The sequence below is a fragment of the Gorilla gorilla genome, chromosome 14 (assembly GCF_029281585.2).
Source record: "Gorilla gorilla gorilla isolate KB3781 chromosome 14, NHGRI_mGorGor1-v2.1_pri, whole genome shotgun sequence".
NCBI classification, from domain to species: Eukaryota; Metazoa; Chordata; class Mammalia; order Primates; family Hominidae; genus Gorilla; species Gorilla gorilla.
Genome location: NC_073238.2, coordinates 71,691,354 through 71,709,435, shown reverse-complemented (window position 1 = coordinate 71,709,435; position 18,082 = coordinate 71,691,354). Strand labels below are relative to the sequence as shown.

Sequence of the window (18,082 nt, the reverse complement as noted above, 5' to 3'; positions counted from 1 at the left end):
TTTGTAAGGAAGATTGCAGCGGGAAAGTGCCACTCCCATCCCATCCTGTCTAGAGTACACACCATCAAGCCGGCTTATCACTGCTGCTATTAGTCCTGGTCACCTGGCTGGGGCAGTGTTGATTACGTTTCTCCACCATAAAGTGATTTTCCCACCTCTTTCTCTACTGTACTGTTTGGAAGTCGCTACCTGTAGCCTATACTTAAATAAAAGGGAAGTTATGCTTTATCTCCTTGCAGGGGAATAGCTACCTAAACTCTGCGGAGTTCTCCTGTGTGGAGGATTTTCCCATTCTCCCCACATGTTTGTTTATTTAATCACTTATTTATATCAGTATGGACTTATGGACACCTATTGTATACTTTGGTTTACACTCCAATACTTCAGGGGATGAATTATTCAATAATTGAACTGATTATTTTGTCAAATATTTTACTTAACTATTTAATTAGTAATTATTTAGTTAATTACTTTGTTACACAATGTTTCCAGCTTTGGCCACCGGGAGCTCCTTTAGTTGGCTTCCATGTCCCTTTGTCAACCTCCCATCGCTGTGGCTTTTGGTTTTGTTTGGTTTTGGGCGGCTCCTTTCTCCCTGGCACCACAGGATGCTCCACGCTTATTTGCGTATTCTCATCCTTATTGGGATTGCGTGTGCTCACTGACCAAACCCATAGATTCTTCTGTGAAGTTTCTCTTCCAAACTTTGATCTTTCTTACTGGGATGACTTTTCTCTCTCTTTTTTCCATTATGAGACAAAGTTTTGCTCTTGTCACCCAGGCTGGAGGGCAATAGCATGATCTCGGATCACTGCAATGGCTCAATCTGGGCTCACTGCAACCTCCGCCTCCTGGGTTCAAAGGATTCTCCCGCCTCAGCCTCCTGAGCAGCTGGGACTACAGCGGCCCACCACCATGCCTGGCTAATTTTTCCCTTTTTATTAGGGCGAGACATGAGAATCGCTTCACTCCCGAGAATGGAGTTCTCAGTGAGCCGAAGCCACCGCGCTCCAGCCTGGGTGAAAGAGTGAGACTCTGTTTCAAAATGAATAAGTAAATGAATGAATCAACAAACCAGGAGGAATTACCAAGGGGTCTCGGTGCCTGCCTGCAGTCTGAGCTACTTGGCAACCTGATGTTGGAGGGTCACCTGAGCTGAGGAGGTGCAGGCTGCAGTGAGCTGTGATTGCACCACTGCACTCCAGCCTGGATGACTGAATGAGACCCTGTCTTACTCCACGTACAAACGTTTAATGAAGCATTCTGGTGGTAGAAATATCCTGGAAGTAGCGTATCAGCAGACCCTCCCCCGCGTAATGTAAAACCTGTGCATCTTTCCAGACAGATGTACAGCAAGGAGATAGTGGCACATGTGTGTAGGATGACTGCAAGGGGGCTTTCTGGCTTATGGACGACAGACCCCAATGGCAAGCCAAGAAGCAGCTCCCACTGCACAGTGCTCATTGTGATCCATGCCATGCTGCAATACGAAGTCACCTGTTCCTAGTTTGGAGACACACGGACCCCACAGAGGCTCTGGTCCTGACCACACCTGTGTTGCCTGCCTGGACCTTATAGTCACTTCAGCGGGACCCCGGCACATGGCACGCCAGGTGTTTGTGAAAGCGAGCCACAAACGATGCTCTTAATGTATGCGTTTGTTGGTGTAGACTTGTGTGACTATGGGGAAAGATGCGATGTGAATGGAGAACAGAGACTGGAGACCTTTCTCTACCTTCCTTTCTGCTTTTAGTAAACACATTTTATATTTGCGATTTGTGAAATTTTAGTAAAAGAGCTGTTCTATAAAATAAGTCTGAAGAGAAAGGTTTATTTAGAAAGATTGAAAACACGAGAGAAAAATCTTTGATGTAAAAAGTTGTCTGTATTTTATTTGGACGTTTACAAAGGAGTGAAAACCAGCCAATAAGAGCCCACTTAATATAATACAAAATACAACAGTTCGTAACGCAACATTTATCAAACTCTGAAAAGATGGGAACTAACTCAACTTAAACATCTATGAGAAAGTTACAGCAAACGACTTGGTTAATGGTGAAACATTTAAAATATTCCCATTGAAGCCAGGAGGAAGCCAAGGACACTGCCGTCAAATTACTGATTCCTCATTTAGCGGTTCCAGTGAGTCACGCACTCTCCTTGTTTCCGTTAACCCCCCCACCCACCCCAACACCTTTTGCCTGATTCATCAAATGTCCTTTGATCCCCTTTGTCCTCAATCGGTTTGAAATTTTACCTTCTATTCCAATTCACTTAGTGGTTCCCAAAGGGTACCTACATTGAGACTTAAAAATGTGTCAGTCTAGAGTTTTATTGCTCTTATATTCAGCCACTCTATCGTCTCCAGGCACTAGACAAGAACTTTAGTAACTTCTAGCTCCTTCTGAATTTTCGCATGCCGCACATGTCTATATGAGTGTCTTCTGGAATTTTCATTCTAGGTCATCAATCCTTTTTCCAGAATCGTACTTCTCTGGACTTAAGAATACAGTTTCCTAATTTCCATGCTTCCTGATCGTTGCTGCATCCCACTTCTTCCAGGTTGTCTGGGTTGGGTTTTTCTTGGCTGAAAAACGTGACGTGTACTTTCACTGTACATGACAGTTCCATTCCAATCGCCTTGTACAGAAAGGGGGTTTAGCAGCTTGCATATTGTAAGTTGTGTACTCTAAGTTCAGGGGAAGCTCAGGCTTCAGGTCCAGTCGGGGGAGGAGTGGAGCAGAACTGGGGCTGGGGGGAACGTCCAGGTGGAAGAAAGGGAGGCTGGGAACAACGTGGGTGGCAGACAGTGGTCAATATGCAATGTGGGTGAGGAACACTGGGACCCCTTGCACATAGGTGCCGTGGGGGGTTTGAATGACTTGTAAAACAGCTGAGTCACCCAGAGCCCTAAACCCGATGCAGGGATAGAGGGTCAACACGGGTTGCCAGGCAACAGCCTGAGGCCCAGGAGCAGTGGGCGGCTCCTGAAACCCCAGCTCAGGTTGCGCCACGTCGGGGCCAGGGCCTCCCTGCACAGTTCCAGGCAGAGGACCAGTTTCAGAAAGAGAGAAGGCTGCGGTCTCCGTGATTTCCGGTTCCCCCTGGTGGCCTGGCTCTCCATGGTGGTCCAGTTGGATGTGCACGTCCGGTCCCGTCAAGCGTTCTGCCCCCTGTCTCTGGCCAGCGTCCCCGCGGGGCCCAGCCCTTCTGCCACGGCCTCGCCCTGGCCGCCGGCTTCCTCCCCGGCGCCGGCCTCTCTCTGCAGGACGGGGTGACTCTGTGCGAGCCGGGGTCTGCCATCTGAAGGGTGTCACGTAAGCGATGGGTTTTGCGGGTTGGGCTGGCTGTGCGGGCCCATCTGCTTCCACGGAGTCTTCAGGGTCCGCAACACAGCAGCCTGGCTCTGGAGGAGGCCCACCTGAGGCTAAAAGAGAAGCAGAGCGTGAGCAGAGAGAGATAGAAGGAATTTTACCCATCAAGCAGTTATAGGATACTTTTAAAAATAAATACTCAGAGGAAAGAGGGATTTTGGAAGTTAAAATTGTGAGAGAAGAAACAAAACTCTCCATGGAAATTGGAGAAGGAAGTTGAGAAGATCTCCCACAGAACAAAGCAAAAATCTAAAGTGACGGAAAGAAGGATGAGATATAAGAGAATTAGAGGTATGTTGTCACTGAGACATTTCACCATAAAATTTCAGAGTGCTGAGGGAAAAGAGAAGATTCTAAAAGATTCTAGAGAGCGGGAGACAGAGAAAGGAAAAGTCACATGGAAAGGGCTAGGATTCCACATGTCTCACAAATCAGACATCTCAAAAGCAGCAGTTGAGTCTAGAACGTAAGAGAAAATGTCTTCGAAATTTCAAGGGAAATGAATTTCCCACCTAAAATTTCGTGTCCAACCAAAGTTACACTAAAGAATCTGGGAGGGTAGAAGGAAGATGTTTCAGACAAGCAAGATGTTAAAGAATTTCCTTTCAGTGGATGCTTTGTTGTTATGCGTCTGTCAAACTAGACAAGATTAAAAGATTTAGGACACTCAGTGTATGAAGGGAAATGTTTTGGAGAACAATGTGGCAATAGCCGTAAAATTCCAACTCCTCCAGGAAAGAACAAGGTGGAAGTACTGGCTTATTATAGATCAAGATGTAGCGTGAGGACTCGCTCTGCTACGGAGAAACAGTAATACAAACTAAACAGAACAAAACAGCGACAACAACAGCAAATCTCAGATTTGGGAAATGGGATTACAGTTGGAAAGAGGGAAAGGAATTTCCCAGATGATGTGGAACCTGGGAGCTGACTTACAACAAGCAGCCCAGGTTGAGGCAGGCTATGAGAAGGTGAAACAGAGAATGCTTGATTGAGTTTGAATTCAAACAATTGGGGAAGAACTGGGGAACAAGCGAAATTAAAAAGAGAGTGGCAGGCGTTTGATGTACCTTGATTAGGGGCCGTGGAGCGAAGTCGCTTCGAAGGCCTTGGCTCCTCCATGAGCAATCTGCGGGAGGGGCTGGGGAGAAAAACAAGGGAGAAAGAACGGATTTAGGAAGACAGAGGTGACAAGGCAGGGGGATGGCCGTGGCCTTTCTGGGGGAATGAGGATTCTGTCCCCAACTGCACCCACCCAAGATCTATCCACCCCTCCGGGACTCCCAGACACACACCTGATCTTCCTACAGCTGGCTCCGGAGATCTGAAAATTAAGAGACTCTTCGACGAAGAGAGGCCCGAGGAGTTGGAGGTGTCCACAGGTTCACCTCACCGCTGTAGCTCTGAGGTAGTCCAGTCGCAGCCAGGGAGTCTGGAGGGAGCACGCAGCAGGTTCTGGCTCCGAGCCCAGCAGAAAGCCGACTGCTGGAGGCCGAGCGCGGTCCCTCTTATATGGCAGCAAGGCAGTCGCGTAAGGGACAGGCGTCGTCAGAGGGGGGCCGGCTGGGGTGGGCCTGGCTGGGCTTGCGAGGCGCATTGGGCCAGTCCCCTGCCAGTCAAATGGGGCCCTTCTGAGATGCCGCCATTTCTAGACGTCAATGGTGGATTGATTAATCTAATCATTGAGGAAGAAAATGCATAATGAGCTTTGAGTGTCAGCACAGTGAGGTGCGGTGCCCTGAAAGCGGCTGACAGGAAGATGTGATTAGCTTAGATCTGAGCATGGTCAAGGAAAGCATCCAAAGGGGGGATATCTGGGCTGAAATCTGGAACATAAAATTTGAAATTAGTCAACCTGCACCGGGCTGGGAGAGGCAGGGAGAGAGGAAGGGGAGTGAAGAAAGTGTGCTGAGGCCCGGACTGGAAGGGAGCCCGGCACATTCTGGGAATGGACGGGAGGCCAAGTCCGGGCGCAGAGGTGGTGCGACGTGGAGGCAGGGTCCGCGCAGGAGCTGGTCTTGTTCCAAGGCAGCGGAAAACCGTGGAACGGTGTCCGGCAGTGGGTTAACATTTCAGAAACGACCAGCCTGGCTGTGAAGGAGCGCCAACCCAGGGTCCGCAGAATAAGTCAGGAGAGGCAAGAAGGCTATTGCAGCCCTCGGGGTTGGGCGCAGGGTGCTGTTAGACTGAGACCGAGGGAGGTAGAGGAGGAGAAAGTTCCCTGGTGGGAGAGAAATTTCCAAGAGAAAGCGAGACCCAGTGTGGACAGCCCTTGAGGAAGAGACTGCGGCCTTGGTAGCCCGCCCGTTCGTTCAGGCGGAGGTGGACCGAGAACCTGCTCTGAGTGGGAAGTGGCGGAGCTTGGCTTGCGCACATCTGGTTGAAGGAGCTTTTGAACTGCCAGGGGAGGATGTCAAGTGGCCTTTTGTAAAAAGAGTGGAGCTGAGCGCGATGGCGATGGGGCTGGAGATGCGTGTGAGACCCACACCACTGGCTTTTATTGCTGTGGGTGCACACACGGGTGGAGGAAGACAGCAGGAAACACAGCAGGACACTGGAGGGGATCCCACAGTGGGTTATTTGGTCGGTTTGCATCCTCGTTTTTTTACAGAGACGGGTTCTCGCTCTGTAGCCCAGGCTGGAGTGCAGTGGTGCCATCTCGGCTCGCTGCGGCTACTTGGGGGGCTGAGATAGGAGAATCAGTTCAAGTGATTCTGCTGTCTCAGCCTCCGGAGTAGCTGGACTACAGGTGAGCGCCACCACATCGGGATAATTTTGGGATTTTTTGGAGAGGCGAGGTTTCGCTATGTGCCCAGGCTTGTTTGGAAGTCCTCAGCTCAAGCCATCCTTCCCGCTCAACCTCCCGAGTAGCTGGGACCCCAGGCGCAAGCCACCGTGCCGGGCCAATTATTTTTTGGGTTTGTATTTTTTGTTGAAGTGAGGTTTTGCTGTGTTTTCGCCTCACATACCTTTTCTGTCCCAAGACCCCATCCAGGGTACCACCGTACAATTCGTCACGGTTCCCCTTGGCTGCGACGGTTTCTCACACTTGCCTTGTTTTTGATGACCTTGACACTTTGCATACTGATCAGATGTATTGTGGGATGTCCTCTCCTGAAGTTCGTGTGATGTATTCCTTATGATCTGACTGGAATTATACGTTTTTGTAAGGAAGATTGCAGCGGGAAAGTGCCACTCCCATCCCATCCTGTCTAGAGTACACACCATCAAGCCGGCTTATCACTGCTGCTATTAGTCCTGGTCACCTGGCTGGGGCAGTGTTGATTACGTTTCTCCACCATAAAGTGATTTTCCCACCTCTTTCTCTACTGTACTGTTTGGAAGTCGCTACCTGTAGCCTATACTTAAATAAAAGGGAAGTTATGCTTTATCTCCTTGCAGGGGAATAGCTACCTAAACTCTGCGGAGTTCTCCTGTGTGGAGGATTTTCCCATTCTCCCCACATGTTTGTTTATTCAATCACTTATTTATATCAGTATGGACTTATGGACACCTATTGTATACTTTGGTTTACACTCCAATACTTCAGGGGATGAATTATTCAATAATTGAACTGATTATTTTGTCAAATATTTTACTTAACTATTTAATTAGTAATTATTTAGTTAATTACTTTGTTACACAATGTTTCCAGCTTTGGCCACCGGGAGCTCCTTTAGTTGGCTTCCATGTCCCTTTGTCAACCTCCCATCGCTGTGGCTTTTGGTTTTGTTTGGTTTTGGGCGGCTCCTTTCTCCCTGGCACCACAGGATGCTCCACGCTTATTTGCGTATTCTCATCCTTATTGGGATTGCGTGTGCTCACTGACCAAACCCATAGATTCTTCTGTGAAGTTTCTCTTCCAAACTTTGATCTTTCTTACTGGGATGACTTTTCTCTCTCTTTTTTCCATTATGAGACAAAGTTTTGCTCTTGTCACCCAGGCTGGAGGGCAATAGCATGATCTCGGATCACTGCAATGGCTCAATCTGGGCTCACTGCAACCTCCGCCTCCTGGGTTCAAAGGATTCTCCCGCCTCAGCCTCCTGAGCAGCTGGGACTACAGCGGCCCACCACCATGCCTGGCTAATTTTTCCCTTTTTATTAGGGCGAGACATGAGAATCGCTTCACTCCCGGGAATGGAGTTCTCAGTGAGCCGAAGCCACCGCGCTCCAGCCTGGGTGAAAGAGTGAGACTCTGTTTCAAAATGAATAAGTAAATGAATGAATCAACAAACCAGGAGGAATTACCAAGGGGTCTCGGTGCCTGCCTGCAGTCTGAGCTACTTGGCAACCTGATGTTGGAGGGTCACCTGAGCTGAGGAGGTGCAGGCTGCAGTGAGCTGTGATTGCACCACTGCACTCCAGCCTGGATGACTGAATGAGACCCTGTCTTACTCCACGTACAAACGTTTAATGAAGCATTCTGGTGGTAGAAATATCCTGGAAGTAGCGTATCAGCAGACCCTCCCCCGCGTAATGTAAAACCTGTGCATCTTTCCAGACAGATGTACAGCAAGGAGATAGTGGCACATGTGTGTAGGATGACTGCAAGGGGGCTTTCTGGCTTATGGACGACAGACCCCAATGGCAAGCCAAGAAGCAGCTCCCACTGCACAGTGCTCATTGTGATCCATGCCATGCTTCAATACGAAGTCACCTGTTCCTAGTTTGGAGACGCACGGACCCCACAGAGGCTCTGGTCCTGACCACACCTGTGTTGCCTGCCTGGACCTTATAGTCACTTCAGCGGGACCCCGGCACATGGCACGCCAGGTGTTTGTGAAAGCGAGCCACAAACGATGCTCTTAATGTATGCGTTTGTTGGTGTAGACTTGTGTGACTATGGGGAAAGATGCGATGTGAATGGAGAACAGAGACTGGAGACCTTTCTCTACCTTCCTTTCTGCTTTTAGTAAACACATTTTATATTTGCGATTTGTGAAATTTTAGTAAAAGAGCTGTTCTATAAAATAAGTCTGAAGAGAAAGGTTTATTTAGAAGGATTGAAAACACGAGAGAAAAATCTTTGATGTAAAAAGTTGTCTGTATTTTATTTGGACGTTTACAAAGGAGTGAAAACCAGCCAATAAGAGCCCACTTAATATAATACAAAATACAACAGTTCGTAACGCAACATTTATCAAACTCTGAAAAGATGGGAACTAACTCAACTTAAACATCTATGAGAAAGTTACAGCAAACGACTTGGTTAATGGTGAAACATTTAAAATATTCCCATTGAAGCCAGGAGGAAGCCAAGGACACTGCCGTCAAATTACTGATTCCTCATTTAGCGGTTCCAGTGAGTCACGCACTCTCCTTGTTTCCGTTAACCCCCCCCACCCCAACACCTTTTGCCTGATTCATCAAATGTCCTTTGATCCCCTTTGTCCTCAATCGGTTTGAAATTTTACCTTCTATTCCAATTCACTTAGTGGTTCCCAAAGGGTACCTACATTGAGACTTAAAAATGTGTCAGTCTAGAGTTTTATTGCTCTTATATTCAGCCACTCTATCGTCTCCAGGCACTAGACAAGAACTTTAGTAACTTCTAGCTCCTTCTGTATTTTCGCATGCCGCACATGTCTATATGAGTGTCTTCTGGAATTTTCATTCTAGGTCATCAATCCTTTTTCCAGAATCGTACTTCTCTGGACTTAAGAATACAGTTTCCTAATTTCCATGCTTCCTGATCGTTGCTGCATCCCACTTCTTCCAGGTTGTCTGGGTTGGGTTTTTCTTGGCTGAAAAACGTGACGTGTACTTTCACTGTACATGACAGTTCCATTCCAATCGCCTTGTACAGAAAGGGGGTTTAGCAGCTTGCATATTGTAAGTTGTGTACTCTAAGTTCAGGGGAAGCTCAGGCTTCAGGTCCAGTCGGGGGAGGAGTGGAGCAGAACTGGGGCTGGGGGGAACGTCCAGGTGGAAGAAAGGGAGGCTGGGAACAACGTGGGTGGCAGACAGTGGTCAATATGCAATGTCGGTGAGGAACACTGGGACCCCTTGCACATAGGTGCCGTGGGGGGTTTGAATGACTTGTAAAACAGCTGAGTCACCCAGAGCCCTAAACCCGATGCAGGGATAGAGGGTCAACACGGGTTGCCAGGCAACAGCCTGAGGCCCAGGAGCAGTGGGCGGCTCCTGAAACCCCAGCTCAGGTTGCGCCACGTCGGGGCCAGGGCCTCCCTGCACAGTTCCAGGCAGAGGACCAGTTTCAGAAAGAGAGAAGGCTGCGGTCTCCGTGATTTCCGGTTCCCCCTGGTGGCCTGGCTCTCCATGGTGGTCCAGTTGGATGTGCACGTCCGGTCCCGTCAAGCGTTCTGCCCCCTGTCTCTGGCCAGCGTCCCCGCGGGGCCCAGCCCTTCTGCCACGGCCTCGCCCTGGCCGCCGGCTTCCTCCCCGGCGCCGGCCTCTCTCTGCAGGACGGGGTGACTCTGTGCGAGCCGGGGTCTGCCATCTGAAGGGTGTCACGTAAGCGATGGGTTTTGCGGGTTGGGCTGGCTGTGCGGGCCCATCTGCTTCCACGGAGTCTTCAGGGTCCGCAACACAGCAGCCTGGCTCTGGAGGAGGCCCACCTGAGGCTAAAAGAGAAGCAGAGCGTGAGCAGAGAGAGATAGAAGGAATTTTACCCATCAAGCAGTTATAGGATACTTTTAAAAATAAATACTCAGAGGAAAGAGGGATTTTGGAAGTTAAAATTGTGAGAGAAGAAACAAAACTCTCCATGGAAATTGGAGAAGGAAGTTGAGAAGATCTCCCACAGAACAAAGCAAAAATCTAAAGTGATGGAAAGAAGGATGAGATATAAGAGAATTAGAGGTATGTTGTCACTGAGACATTTCACCATAAAATTTCAGAGTGCTGAGGGAAAAGAGAAGATTCTAAAAGATTCTAGAGAGCGGGAGACAGAGAAAGGAAAAGTCACATGGAAAGGGCTAGGATTCCACATGTCTCACAAATCAGACATCTCAAAAGCAGCAGTTGAGTCTAGAACGTAAGAGAAAATGTCTTCGAAATTTCAAGGGAAATGAATTTCCCACCTAAAATTTCGTGTCCAACCAAAGTTACACTAAAGAATCTGGGAGGGTAGAAGGAAGATGTTTCAGACAAGCAAGATGTTAAAGAATTTCCTTTCAGTGGATGCTTTGTTGTTATGCGTCTGTCAAACTAGACAAGATTAAAAGATTTAGGACACTCAGTGTATGAAGGGAAATGTTTTGGAGAACAATGTGGCAATAGCCGTAAAATTCCAACTCCTCCGGGAAAGAACAAGGTGGAAGTACTGGCTTATTATAGATCAAGATGTAGCGTGAGGACTCGCTCTGCTACGGAGAAACAGTAATACAAACTAAACAGAACAAAACAGCGACAACAACAGCAAATCTCAGATTTGGGAAATGGGATTACAGTTGGAAAGAGGGAAAGGAATTTCCCAGATGATGTGGAACCTGGGAGCTGACTTACAACAAGCAGCCCAGGTTGAGGCAGGCTATGAGAAGGTGAAACAGAGAATGCTTGATTGAGTTTGAATTCAAACAATTGGGGAAGAATTGGGGAACAAGCGAAATTAAAAAGAGAGTGGCAGGCGTTTGATGTACCTTGATTAGGGGCCGTGGAGCGAAGTCGCTTCGAAGGCCTTGGCTCCTCCATGAGCAATCTGCGGGAGGGGCTGGGGAGAAAAACAAGGGAGAAAGAACGGATTTAGGAAGACAGAGGTGACAAGGCAGGGGGATGGCCGTGGCCTTTCTGGGGGAATGAGGATTCTGTCCCCAACTGCACCCACCCAAGATCTATCCACCCCTCCGGGACTCCCAGACACACACCTGATCTTCCTACAGCTGGCTCCGCAGATCTGAAAATTAAGAGACTCTTCGACGAAGAGAGGCCCGAGGAGTTGGAGGTGTCCACAGGTTCACCTCACCGCTGTAGCTCTGAGGTAGTCCAGCCGCAGCCAGGGAGTCTGGAGGGAGCACGCAGCAGGTTCTGGCTCCGAGCCCAGCAGAAAGCCGACTGCTGGAGGCCGAGCGCGGTCCCTCTTATATGGCAGCAAGGCAGTCGCGTAAGGGACAGGCGTCGTCAGAGGGGGGCCGGCTGGGGTGGGCCTGGCTGGGCTTGCGAGGCGCATTGGGCCAGTCCCCTGCCAGTCAAATGGGGCCCTTCTGAGATGCCGCCATTTCTAGACGTCAATGGTGGATTGATTAATCTAATCATTGAGGAAGAAAATGCATAATGAGCTTTGAGTGTCAGCACAGTGAGGTGCGGTGCCCTGAAAGCGGCTGACAGGAAGATGTGATTAGCTTAGATCTGAGCATGGTCAAGGAAAGCATCCAAAGGGGGGATATCTGGGCTGAAATCTGGAACATAAAATTTGAAATTAGTCAACCTGCACCGGGCTGGGAGAGGCAGGGAGAGAGGAAGGGGAGTGAAGAAAGTGTGCTGAGGCCCGGACTGGAAGGGAGCCCGGCACATTCTGGGAATGGACGGGAGGCCAAGTCCGGGCGCAGAGGTGGTGCGACGTGGAGGCAGGGTCCGCGCAGGAGCTGGTCTTGTTCCAAGGCAGCGGAAAACCGTGGAACGGTGTCCGGCAGTGGGTTAACATTTCAGAAACGACCAGCCTGGCTGTGAAGGAGCGCCAACCCAGGGTCCGCAGAATAAGTCAGGAGAGGCAAGAAGGCTATTGCAGCCCTCGGGGTTGGGCGCAGGGTGCTGTTAGACTGAGACCCAGGGAGGTAGAGGAGGAGAAAGTTCCCTGGTGGGAGAGAAATTTCCAAGAGAAAGCGAGACCCAGTGTGGACAGCCCTTGAGGAAGAGACTGCGGCCTTGGTAGCCCGCCCGTTCGTTCAGGCGGAGGTGGACCGAGAACCTGCTCTGAGTGGGAAGTGGCGGAGCTTGGCTTGCGCACATCTGGTTGAAGGAGCTTTTGAACTGCCAGGGGAGGATGTCAAGTGGCCTTTTGTAAAAAGAGTGGAGCTGAGCGCGATGGCGATGGGGCTGGAGATGCGTGTGAGACCCACACCACTGGCTTTTATTGCTGTGGGTGCACACACGGGTGGAGGAAGACAGCAGGAAACACAGCAGGACACTGGAGGGGATCCCACAGTGGGTTATTTGGTCGGTTTGCATCCTCGTTTTTTTACAGAGACGGGTTCTCGCTCTGTAGCCCAGGCTGGAGTGCAGTGGTGCCATCTCGGCTCGCTGCGGCTACTTGGGGGGCTGAGATAGGAGAATCAGTTCAAGTGATTCTGCTGTCTCAGCCTCCGGAGTAGCTGGACTACAGGTGAGCGCCACCACATCGGGATAATTTTGGGATTTTTTGGAGAGGCGAGGTTTCGCTATGTGCCCAGGCTTGTTTGGAAGTCCTCAGCTCAAGCCATCCTTCCCGCTCAACCTCCCGAGTAGCTGGGACCCCAGGCGCAAGCCACCGTGCCGGGCCAATTATTTTTTGGGTTTGTATTTTTTGTTGAAGTGAGGTTTTGCTGTGTTTTCGCCTCACATACCTTTTCTGTCCCAAGACCCCATCCAGGGTACCACCGTACAATTCGTCACGGTTCCCCTTGGCTGCGACGGTTTCTCACACTTGCCTTGTTTTTGATGACCTTGACACTTTGCATACTGATCAGATGTATTGTGGGATGTCCTCTCCTGAAGTTCGTGTGATGTATTCCTTATGATCTGACTGGAATTATACGTTTTTGTAAGGAAGATTGCAGCGGGAAAGTGCCACTCCCATCCCATCCTGTCTAGAGTACACACCATCAAGCCGGCTTATCACTGCTGCTATTAGTCCTGGTCACCTGGCTGGGGCAGTGTTGATTACGTTTCTCCACCATAAAGTGATTTTCCCACCTCTTTCTCTACTGTACTGTTTGGAAGTCGCTACCTGTAGCCTATACTTAAATAAAAGGGAAGTTATGCTTTATCTCCTTGCAGGGGAATAGCTACCTAAACTCTGCGGAGTTCTCCTGTGTGGAGGATTTTCCCATTCTCCCCACATGTTTGTTTATTTAATCACTTATTTATATCAGTATGGACTTATGGACACCTATTGTATACTTTGGTTTACACTCCAATACTTCAGGGGATGAATTATTCAATAATTGAACTGATTATTTTGTCAAATATTTTACTTAACTATTTAATTAGTAATTATTTAGTTAATTACTTTGTTACACAATGTTTCCAGCTTTGGCCACCGGGAGCTCCTTTAGTTGGCTTCCATGTCCCTTTGTCAACCTCCCATCGCTGTGGCTTTTGGTTTTGTTTGGTTTTGGGCGGCTCCTTTCTCCCTGGCACCACAGGATGCTCCACGCTTATTTGCGTATTCTCATCCTTATTGGGATTGCGTGTGCTCACTGACCAAACCCATAGATTCTTCTGTGAAGTTTCTCTTCCAAACTTTGATCTTTCTTACTGGGATGACTTTTCTCTCTCTTTTTTCCATTATGAGACAAAGTTTTGCTCTTGTCACCCAGGCTGGAGGGCAATAGCATGATCTCGGATCACTGCAATGGCTCAATCTGGGCTCACTGCAACCTCCGCCTCCTGGGTTCAAAGGATTCTCCCGCCTCAGCCTCCTGAGCAGCTGGGACTACAGCGGCCCACCACCATGCCTGGCTAATTTTTCCCTTTTTATTAGGGCGAGACATGAGAATCGCTTCACTCCCGAGAATGGAGTTCTCAGTGAGCCGAAGCCACCGCGCTCCAGCCTGGGTGAAAGAGTGAGACTCTGTTTCAAAATGAATAAGTAAATGAATGAATCAACAAACCAGGAGGAATTACCAAGGGGTCTCGGTGCCTGCCTGCAGTCTGAGCTACTTGGCAACCTGATGTTGGAGGGTCACCTGAGCTGAGGAGGTGCAGGCTGCAGTGAGCTGTGATTGCACCACTGCACTCCAGCCTGGATGACTGAATGAGACCCTGTCTTACTCCACGTACAAACGTTTAATGAAGCATTCTGGTGGTAGAAATATCCTGGAAGTAGCGTATCAGCAGACCCTCCCCCGCGTAATGTAAAACCTGTGCATCTTTCCAGACAGATGTACAGCAAGGAGATAGTGGCACATGTGTGTAGGATGACTGCAAGGGGGCTTTCTGGCTTATGGACGACAGACCCCAATGGCAAGCCAAGAAGCAGCTCCCACTGCACAGTGCTCATTGTGATCCATGCCATGCTGCAATACGAAGTCACCTGTTCCTAGTTTGGAGACACACGGACCCCACAGAGGCTCTGGTCCTGACCACACCTGTGTTGCCTGCCTGGACCTTATAGTCACTTCAGCGGGACCCCGGCACATGGCACGCCAGGTGTTTGTGAAAGCGAGCCACAAACGATGCTCTTAATGTATGCGTTTGTTGGTGTAGACTTGTGTGACTATGGGGAAAGATGCGATGTGAATGGAGAACAGAGACTGGAGACCTTTCTCTACCTTCCTTTCTGCTTTTAGTAAACACATTTTATATTTGCGATTTGTGAAATTTTAGTAAAAGAGCTGTTCTATAAAATAAGTCTGAAGAGAAAGGTTTATTTAGAAGGATTGAAAACACGAGAGAAAAATCTTTGATGTAAAAAGTTGTCTGTATTTTATTTGGACGTTTACAAAGGAGTGAAAACCAGCCAATAAGAGCCCACTTAATATAATACAAAATACAACAGTTCGTAACGCAACATTTATCAAACTCTGAAAAGATGGGAACTAACTCAACTTAAACATCTATGAGAAAGTTACAGCAAACGACTTGGTTAATGGTGAAACATTTAAAATATTCCCATTGAAGCCAGGAGGAAGCCAAGGACACTGCCGTCAAATTACTGATTCCTCATTTAGCGGTTCCAGTGAGTCACGCACTCTCCTTGTTTCCGTTAACCCCCCCCACCCCAACACCTTTTGCCTGATTCATCAAATGTCCTTTGATCCCCTTTGTCCTCAATCGGTTTGAAATTTTACCTTCTATTCCAATTCACTTAGTGGTTCCCAAAGGGTACCTACATTGAGACTTAAAAATGTGTCAGTCTAGAGTTTTATTGCTCTTATATTCAGCCACTCTATCGTCTCCAGGCACTAGACAAGAACTTTAGTAACTTCTAGCTCCTTCTGTATTTTCGCATGCCGCACATGTCTATATGAGTGTCTTCTGGAATTTTCATTCTAGGTCATCAATCCTTTTTCCAGAATCGTACTTCTCTGGACTTAAGAATACAGTTTCCTAATTTCCATGCTTCCTGATCGTTGCTGCATCCCACTTCTTCCAGGTTGTCTGGGTTGGGTTTTTCTTGGCTGAAAAACGTGACGTGTACTTTCACTGTACATGACAGTTCCATTCCAATCGCCTTGTACAGAAAGGGGGTTTAGCAGCTTGCATATTGTAAGTTGTGTACTCTAAGTTCAGGGGAAGCTCAGGCTTCAGGTCCAGTCGGGGGAGGAGTGGAGCAGAACTGGGGCTGGGGGGAACGTCCAGGTGGAAGAAAGGGAGGCTGGGAACAACGTGGGTGGCAGACAGTGGTCAATATGCAATGTCGGTGAGGAACACTGGGACCCCTTGCACATAGGTGCCGTGGGGGGTTTGAATGACTTGTAAAACAGCTGAGTCACCCAGAGCCCTAAACCCGATGCAGGGATAGAGGGTCAACACGGGTTGCCAGGCAACAGCCTGAGGCCCAGGAGCAGTGGGCGGCTCCTGAAACCCCAGCTCAGGTTGCGCCACGTCGGGGCCAGGGCCTCCCTGCACAGTTCCAGGCAGAGGACCAGTTTCAGAAAGAGAGAAGGCTGCGGTCTCCGTGATTTCCGGTTCCCCCTGGTGGCCTGGCTCTCCATGGTGGTCCAGTTGGATGTGCACGTCCGGTCCCGTCAAGCGTTCTGCCCCCTGTCTCTGGCCAGCGTCCCCGCGGGGCCCAGCCCTTCTGCCACGGCCTCGCCCTGGCCGCCGGCTTCCTCCCCGGCGCCGGCCTCTCTCTGCAGGACGGGGTGACTCTGTGCGAGCCGGGGTCTGCCATCTGAAGGGTGTCACGTAAGCGATGGGTTTTGCGGGTTGGGCTGGCTGTGCGGGCCCATCTGCTTCCACGGAGTCTTCAGGGTCCGCAACACAGCAGCCTGGCTCTGGAGGAGGCCCACCTGAGGCTAAAAGAGAAGCAGAGCGTGAGCAGAGAGAGATAGAAGGAATTTTACCCATCAAGCAGTTATAGGATACTTTTAAAAATAAATACTCAGAGGAAAGAGGGATTTTGGAAGTTAAAATTGTGAGAGAAGAAACAAAACTCTCCATGGAAATTGGAGAAGGAAGTTGAGAAGATCTCCCACAGAACAAAGCAAAAATCTAAAGTGATGGAAAGAAGGATGAGATATAAGAGAATTAGAGGTATGTTGTCACTGAGACATTTCACCATAAAATTTCAGAGTGCTGAGGGAAAAGAGAAGATTCTAAAAGATTCTAGAGAGCGGGAGACAGAGAAAGGAAAAGTCACATGGAAAGGGCTAGGATTCCACATGTCTCACAAATCAGACATCTCAAAAGCAGCAGTTGAGTCTAGAACGTAAGAGAAAATGTCTTCGAAATTTCAAGGGAAATGAATTTCCCACCTAAAATTTCGTGTCCAACCAAAGTTACACTAAAGAATCTGGGAGGGTAGAAGGAAGATGTTTCAGACAAGCAAGATGTTAAAGAATTTCCTTTCAGTGGATGCTTTGTTGTTATGCGTCTGTCAAACTAGACAAGATTAAAAGATTTAGGACACTCAGTGTATGAAGGGAAATGTTTTGGAGAACAATGTGGCAATAGCCGTAAAATTCCAACTCCTCCGGGAAAGAACAAGGTGGAAGTACTGGCTTATTATAGATCAAGATGTAGCGTGAGGACTCGCTCTGCTACGGAGAAACAGTAATACAAACTAAACAGAACAAAACAGCGACAACAACAGCAAATCTCAGATTTGGGAAATGGGATTACAGTTGGAAAGAGGGAAAGGAATTTCCCAGATGATGTGGAACCTGGGAGCTGACTTACAACAAGCAGCCCAGGTTGAGGCAGGCTATGAGAAGGTGAAACAGAGAATGCTTGATTGAGTTTGAATTCAAACAATTGGGGAAGAATTGGGGAACAAGCGAAATTAAAAAGAGAGTGGCAGGCGTTTGATGTACCTTGATTAGGGGCCGTGGAGCGAAGTCGCTTCGAAGGCCTTGGCTCCTCCATGAGCAATCTGCGGGAGGGGCTGGGGAGAAAAACAAGGGAGAAAGAACGGATTTAGGAAGACAGAGGTGACAAGGCAGGGGGATGGCCGTGGCCTTTCTGGGGGAATGAGGATTCTGTCCCCAACTGCACCCACCCAAGATCTATCCACCCCTCCGGGACTCCCAGACACACACCTGATCTTCCTACAGCTGGCTCCGGAGATCTGAAAATTAAGAGACTCTTCGACGAAGAGAGGCCCGAGGAGTTGGAGGTGTCCACAGGTTCACCTCACCGCTGTAGCTCTGAGGTAGTCCAGCCGCAGCCAGGGAGTCTGGAGGGAGCACGCAGCAGGTTCTGGCTCCGAGCCCAGCAGAAAGCCGACTGCTGGAGGCCGAGCGCGGTCCCTCTTATATGGCAGCAAGGCAGTCGCGTAAGGGACAGGCGTCGTCAGAGGGGGGCCGGCTGGGGTGGGCCTGGCTGGGCTTGCGAGGCGCATTGGGCCAGTCCCCTGCCAGTCAAATGGGGCCCTTCTGAGATGC

General features: G+C 49.1%; 3 protein-coding genes across 3 annotated transcripts; all 3 read right to left on the bottom strand.

The window, feature by feature from the left end:
• Positions 1 to 2,813: 2,813 nt before the first annotated feature.
• LOC129526460 (proline-rich protein 20E-like) lies at positions 2,814 to 4,496 on the bottom strand. The gene is made up of 2 exons (XM_055360636.2): positions 4,445 to 4,496; positions 2,814 to 3,427 (listed from the first exon to the last, which is right to left on the bottom strand). Exons 1-2 carry the CDS (start codon positions 4,494 to 4,496, stop codon positions 2,814 to 2,816), a joined length of 666 nt encoding a protein of 221 aa, XP_055216611.2.
• A 4,851-nt stretch (positions 4,497 to 9,347) lies between these two features.
• On the bottom strand, positions 9,348 to 11,030 carry LOC129526459 (proline-rich protein 20E). The gene is made up of 2 exons (XM_055360635.2): positions 10,979 to 11,030; positions 9,348 to 9,961 (listed from the first exon to the last, which is right to left on the bottom strand). Exons 1-2 carry the CDS (start codon positions 11,028 to 11,030, stop codon positions 9,348 to 9,350), a joined length of 666 nt encoding a protein of 221 aa, XP_055216610.2.
• Positions 11,031 to 15,881: 4,851 nt separating this feature from the next.
• LOC134757064 (proline-rich protein 20E) lies at positions 15,882 to 17,564 on the bottom strand. The gene is made up of 2 exons (XM_063697657.1): positions 17,513 to 17,564; positions 15,882 to 16,495 (listed from the first exon to the last, which is right to left on the bottom strand). The coding sequence occupies exons 1-2, from the start codon at positions 17,562 to 17,564 to the stop codon at positions 15,882 to 15,884; spliced, it is 666 nt and encodes a 221-aa protein (XP_063553727.1).
• Between the last annotated feature and the right edge of the window lie 518 nt (positions 17,565 to 18,082).

Coding starts and splice junctions, on each gene's coding strand:
- LOC129526460 (XM_055360636.2), bottom strand. CDS start 4,496: ATGGAGGAGCCAAGGCCTTCGAAGCGACTTCGCTCCACGGCCCCTAAT. Junction 3,428..4,444: donor CTCCACGGCCCCTAATCAAG/GTACATCAAACG, acceptor CTTCTCTTTTAG/CCTCAGGTGGGCCTCCTCCA.
- LOC129526459 (XM_055360635.2), bottom strand. CDS start 11,030: ATGGAGGAGCCAAGGCCTTCGAAGCGACTTCGCTCCACGGCCCCTAAT. Junction 9,962..10,978: donor CTCCACGGCCCCTAATCAAG/GTACATCAAACG, acceptor CTTCTCTTTTAG/CCTCAGGTGGGCCTCCTCCA.
- LOC134757064 (XM_063697657.1), bottom strand. CDS start 17,564: ATGGAGGAGCCAAGGCCTTCGAAGCGACTTCGCTCCACGGCCCCTAAT. Junction 16,496..17,512: donor CTCCACGGCCCCTAATCAAG/GTACATCAAACG, acceptor CTTCTCTTTTAG/CCTCAGGTGGGCCTCCTCCA.